Raw genomic sequence first — 5856 nt, forward strand, 5'->3', positions numbered from 1 at the left:
GATGAGTTTTAGTTTGCTGAAAGATCTCTCAGCAGATGCTACTGTAACTGGCAATGTGCAGAATATTCGCAGTGCAATATATACATGCAGAACTGCACATTACATGAGGTTTATCAGGAAGGAGGTCACCATGTTCTAAATTTAGAATATTTGGCAGTTGGCAGAAGTTATGCTGGAATTTTGGACAATGCGTTGGAAAGTGCTCGCAGCATACAAATCTCTCTTTAGTGCGAAATATTTATTATTATTTGACTTTAACTCGAAAATCTTTGTTTTTACTGTCAGTTGCATTAGCATTACCAACAGTTTTTGAATGTTCTATTGCTATAACAATGTTTGAAGGAAATTCCTTTATTTAGTGCAATCTTATGCTATTTTCCATTTTGAACTTGGCTTGTAGACTAATTTCGCATCAGTTTTTCTGGTCTATGGATTCTTAGCTTAAGAGTATGCAAATTTTTAAAAAGTTGAGTTTAAAGTTTGGGCATTTTTATGAGCCCTTGGGCATGCACGGGCCCCAGGGTAGTCGCCCTCTCGGTGGGCCTGTTGATGACTTAAGTTATTTAGTTATTAATGACAATCTTATGACACTTTTGACAGTTCTCGATAATTCTGAACGTACACTAGGCATTAATATATTTCTACTTATCTGAAGCTTTCCTACGTCCTGTTTATAAAAGACTTACCTCGTCTTGAATAGTTCGATTTTCTTCGTTTCTGAACGACTCATTATTTGGAGATTTGCTTTGAGAATCAAGGTTAATATTAGGAATTACAACCGCCATATTGAACATCTCTCAAACTTGTGTCACGTGATCGATTGTGATTGGTAGAAAACAGTGGGCTCTGTGGTCGAAACATTTTGTAAGTAATATCAACTTCAATTCAGTAAATAAAATAAAAATATATCACATACGACTATACATAATAATTATCATATTCACTTAAAATAATACTGCCTCTTTCTCTCTGTTTATGTAGTATATGCCCTAAAATAAAATGTTCAAAATAAATACATAATACTAAAAAGAGGAGAGAGAGTCATTATCCACAACGTGATTCACAATTTTGCAGTTCGTACAAAAATATATTGAGGCATAAAAAAAGTAAAAAAGAACATTATAGGTGGTTGATGTTAAGCGCAAAGCTGTGATCTGCCCACCACGGTATCAAAACCAGATTTTAGAAAATATATTCAAATTTTCTTAAGTTTAATATGTGGGGAAAACAAACAAAAATGATATATAATTATAAACAATTCAAATATGGATGTATGCGATAAGTTAAAAGTTTGAAATAATAGTGAAACGAGTACTCGAATAATAACGCATGCTGTAATATCAGTTCTTTAGGAAGATTACTCTAAAAGTATATTACAATAAAGGTTAACTTATTGAGAGTTTGTTTGGCTTGTTATAAGGTAAAGCCACATTGGGTTATCTGCTATATGCACCGCGGGGAAACAAGCCCTGGATTTCAGCATTTTAAGTTCGTAGACTTACTGCTGTCCCATTGAGAACTTTAGTAAAAGAACAAACTTGTTTTGCTGTAGATGTTTATGACTAAAAGCCTTGAGGGATTGATTGTTGCATTATTAGCTCTGAGAATGAGTAAAATGGGAAATAAATTGATTGGTTTGGATGAGTGTGTGGTTCAGAAGTCTTTACAAGTTATTTTAAGGGATTCATTATTGCATCATTAGCTCTGAGAATAAGTAAAAATAAAAATCGTTAGTTTAGATGAGTGTGTGGTTCAGAAGTCTTTATCAATTATTATATATATAGTCTTCAAAATTATAAGCTCCGTCAAAACATGATTTAAAATTATTTCAGAATTATAATGAGTAAACACAGCAGAGTGATAAAACTGTTATATTATAAGCAACTCTTAAGACGATGCCTGACTTTTAATAGACTGTTGTGTGTAAATAAGTAATAAAGTAATAATTCAGCACAATCCTGTAAATAAAAGTGCCTAAAGACACTTAATATTATACTTGTAGCGCTGCTGTCGTTTAGAAGATATATCTTACAGAACCAGTACTTTAGAAAAAAAGATATTAGTGTGGTTTAGGCTAAGTTAATTACCATTATTTTATTTTTTCTTCTTTGTGATGGGGGTGACATGGCTTGTTGGTAAAGAAGTTCCACTCGCAATCTGCGGGGTCAAAGAATCGAATCTCATCACCAAACATAATCACCCTTTCAGACGTTGGGACGTTATAAGTTAGTGTTTTTGTACAAAGCTACACACTAGGCTATGTGCGCTCTGTCAGCCGCAGGGAATCGAACTTCGTATTTTAGCATGTCAGTCCAGAACGTTATCACTGAACCTCCACAGGATCGTATAATTTGAAAGCCAATCCCACTATTCGTTGGTAAAGCATAGCCCAAGAGTCGGTGGTGGGTGGTGTTAACTAGCTGCCTTCCGTTTAGTCTATCACTTCAAAATTAGCGACAGTTATCGCAGGTACTCCTTGAGTAACTTAGCACGAAAATTAAACAAACTTTTATTTTTACTAATTATACCCAATTCATCCTGTCTTTGATTTAACATTAATATTTACACACGCGTTTTTCCAGATTATAAAACTATTTACAAGAGCTAACTTGTGAGTTTGAAATGTCTTTTCTCATTTCCAAAAAATCTAAACTTTGCGAACAAACATTATGATATAATTCAACAAATATTTACGCGGAGTATAAAACTTCATCGTGTTTGTGCATTACATTTTGATGAAAAATTTATTTGTTGTACCGATATCGTAATGGGAGTTTGGGTGTGTTGAATTAAAACGATTTTGAATAAATAAATCATTAAACCGCGTGACAACCACAGCCGAGATAAAGTCGTGGTGAAACAGATGTATCAGAATTACATTTTGATGCCACCGGAAATTAATCACTTTTGGAAAGAGTATGTAACTGTCTTTTTTCACGTTAAGTATTCATACACTCAGATCATGAATATGTGTTAAGACTGTGTATTTATAATTTCCAAGACTGGAGTATCCCTTGTACTAAATCACACTTGAAAAACAAGGCAATATGGATCAAATAACTTAACAGGTGAGACTCCACAAGCGTAAGTGATAATGGCAAAACAGTCGACGTGTCTGAGGCAACAGTATGCAATATAATGAAGAAGGATCAACCGTCGCATCCCTCAAGCGGCTGGGGAATAAAACAGTTATTCCATGCTATTACATATGAAAACATTCCAGTCAAGCCTCTAGACGAAGCACCTATGGATATCTTTGCGATCAAACTGTTGGAACAGGCACTGGAAACCTGTCGTCCTCGTAAACTAGATGGCTTATGGGAACCCTGCCAAGAGGAAGGGTGTGTGTGGCGTTTCAAGATTTTTACTTGGGGGTGGTGTTAATTTTGGGGCAAAAAAGAGTAAGTGAATGGGGTCAGATTTATTAAATACAAAAGAAATAGGTTTTTTGTCCTTACGAAGTGGCTCTTTATTCTTTATAATTAGATATATATATAAAGAAACTACTTCGGGTTCTCTGTCCATAATTTCTTGGCGGCCTGATGCTGTTTCATATTACAGTTAAACTCATCCCTAGGTCTCATCTGGTTGAAAAAAAACCACTTTCATGTCAGTGGGAATCACAATGTGGGGAGAAACTTAAAATTTTAAAGACTAAATCCTGATATCTCAGATGAGATGGAACTGCTGAGGGGCAGATCTCTTCAAAAGAGTCTTCCCCTACACAGGATACAACCCTGGCTGCAGGACTCTTGTTGAGATGCACAACTGTTAGGTAGAGACGGATTGGACGCATCGATATCGATTGTAACAACGTGGTAATGCTTCAAATGATTTTAATATAACCTATTCAACCTTTATATATCATATATTCTGTAGGTTTCTTAACTAGTTTTATAATAACCAGAAACAAATTAACTACTGCAATTCGGAACATTGCCACCAGTTAATCGAACATTAATACACATGCTTAAAGGGCTCGGATCAAATTTAAAATAATATCAAACATTCTTGAATTCAAATAGTTAAAATAAACCGAATAATGGTAAATAAGCATTATATGTAAATCAACAGATGAAGTATCAATTAAAATCATAAGATTTAGAAGAATATATGTTACGTATATCAAATACATCTTTTCACTTGTATATATAAGTATGTTAACAGATAGCTGCGTTCTTCTATCCTATTATATCAATATATAAATAGTACAATGTCAATATATATTAACCAATGTGAAAGATACTTGTTCAAAATCCAAACATATGAAGAATACATTCAACATCTCCACACTAGAGGTTAACCTTTATATTTGTTCATTTTAGGTTTATTTTTCCTGATTAAAATGGATTTTTAATCTTTCGGTCAAGAAAACTATGACATTTAGATAAGATTTTGTCATCTCATAAGATGTTATCTGCTTATGATATTCCATGTTCTTTTCCATAATGATCAGCAATTGCTTATTAGTATCGAAGTTGTGGATGTCAAGTACGTGTTCAGATATTATATCACGTAAGGGTGAGTTCGTTACTCCTATATACGTACAAAACAACGTTCCTATTATAGCACCGACCATGTAGTCCATAATTAGCGGCAATACACTTATTTTCTACACACTGTGTTTCTTTCTTTTATGCTGAACTTGTTATTAAAGATTTAAGGGGGTGATTAAATCTTTAATAACCATTTGAATAGATAAATCTTATGTTATATTTATTCTCTTCAGTTTTGAGGTGATGTATATCATATTATTACTCATATACAATATCATCAAAATAACCTGGGTTTTAAATGTGCATTCCAAATGTTCATGGTTCAAGGAACTTGTATGTTTGGTTTTTGGCTATCAAAATCTCTTATTATGTTTTGTATAGAAATCTGTAGGTAAGCATTTTTTTCATAAAAGAGACATCGAATTTTCTCTAGCCTTCTTTTTTACTATAAACTTTATTAATTCAACGGAGAAAAGCAATAACTGCGCCTCTTTTTACTAAAAGGGGGATGATATAAGTGAAAATGGAAGAAAAAGACCTTAAGTAGATTTCTTGCTAAAACCACCGATAATGATTTCCCCATTCTCAGCATGTACAGAGAGATTGTTTTCATGGAAATTAACATGTAACTCTAAATTAGGATTTCACGTTTCAATTGGCTTTGAATTTCGCGCAAAGCTACACGAGGGTTATCTGCGCTAGCCATCCCTAATTTAGCAGTGAAAGACTAGAGGCAAGGCAGCTAGTCATAACCACCCACCGCCAACTCTTGGGGTACTTTTTTACCAACGAATAGTAGGAATGACCGTCACATTATAACGCCCCCACGGCTGAAAGGGTAGGTATATTTGGTGAGGTGGAGATTCGAACCCGCGACTCTCAGCTCGCGAGTCAAGCGTCCTAACCACCTGGCCATGCCGGGCCTTCACATTTCGAATATATCATTTATGAATCTGCACCAGATTTATGGGCTTATCCAAGAGATAAGTAGTTTTAGCTCAATTATGTGCATAAATATTACAGGTAAGACTACTGCTACTCTATTTTTCGTACTAATTCTTTGAATTTGTTTGTAACATTCCTCGTAAATCTTACACCAACTCGTTACCTTGTACAAATCTCTTAGCTCATTCTAACCAACCAGTTACAAATATTCAGAAGTGCTAATTCATTTTTTTCTCATTGTCATAACACAATTTACACCTCCTCCAATCGGAATATTGAAGTACAACCGAACAACATTCAGAGTAAATCAAATATAACTATTTTTGATGACGAGGAACCCACTTTGAGACTAATAATGGTTGGAGACAGCTTGAATGGGTAATGAAGAAAACTTTGATACAAGTTTAACATAACA

At 34.3% G+C, this 5856-nt stretch overlaps 1 protein-coding gene across 3 annotated transcripts in view; it reads right to left on the reverse strand.

The window, feature by feature from the left end:
- Nucleotides 1–800, reverse strand: part of LOC106471907 (serine/threonine-protein kinase B-raf-like) — a 75522-nt gene extending 74722 nt beyond the window's left edge. For all 3 annotated transcript variants that reach the window (XM_022401154.1, XM_022401076.1, XM_013932567.2), the window contains exon 1: nucleotides 687–800. In XM_022401154.1, coding sequence (XP_022256862.1) covers nucleotides 687–794 — 108 coding nt within the window. In that variant the 5' untranslated portion in view covers nucleotides 795–800. The remainder of the gene's footprint in view (nucleotides 1–686) is intronic.
- Nucleotides 801–5856: the final 5056 nt, after the last annotated feature.

The sequence above is a fragment of the Limulus polyphemus genome, unplaced genomic scaffold (assembly GCF_000517525.1).
Source record: "Limulus polyphemus unplaced genomic scaffold, Limulus_polyphemus-2.1.2 Scaffold4, whole genome shotgun sequence".
Lineage (NCBI taxonomy): Eukaryota > Metazoa > Arthropoda > Merostomata > Xiphosura > Limulidae > Limulus > Limulus polyphemus.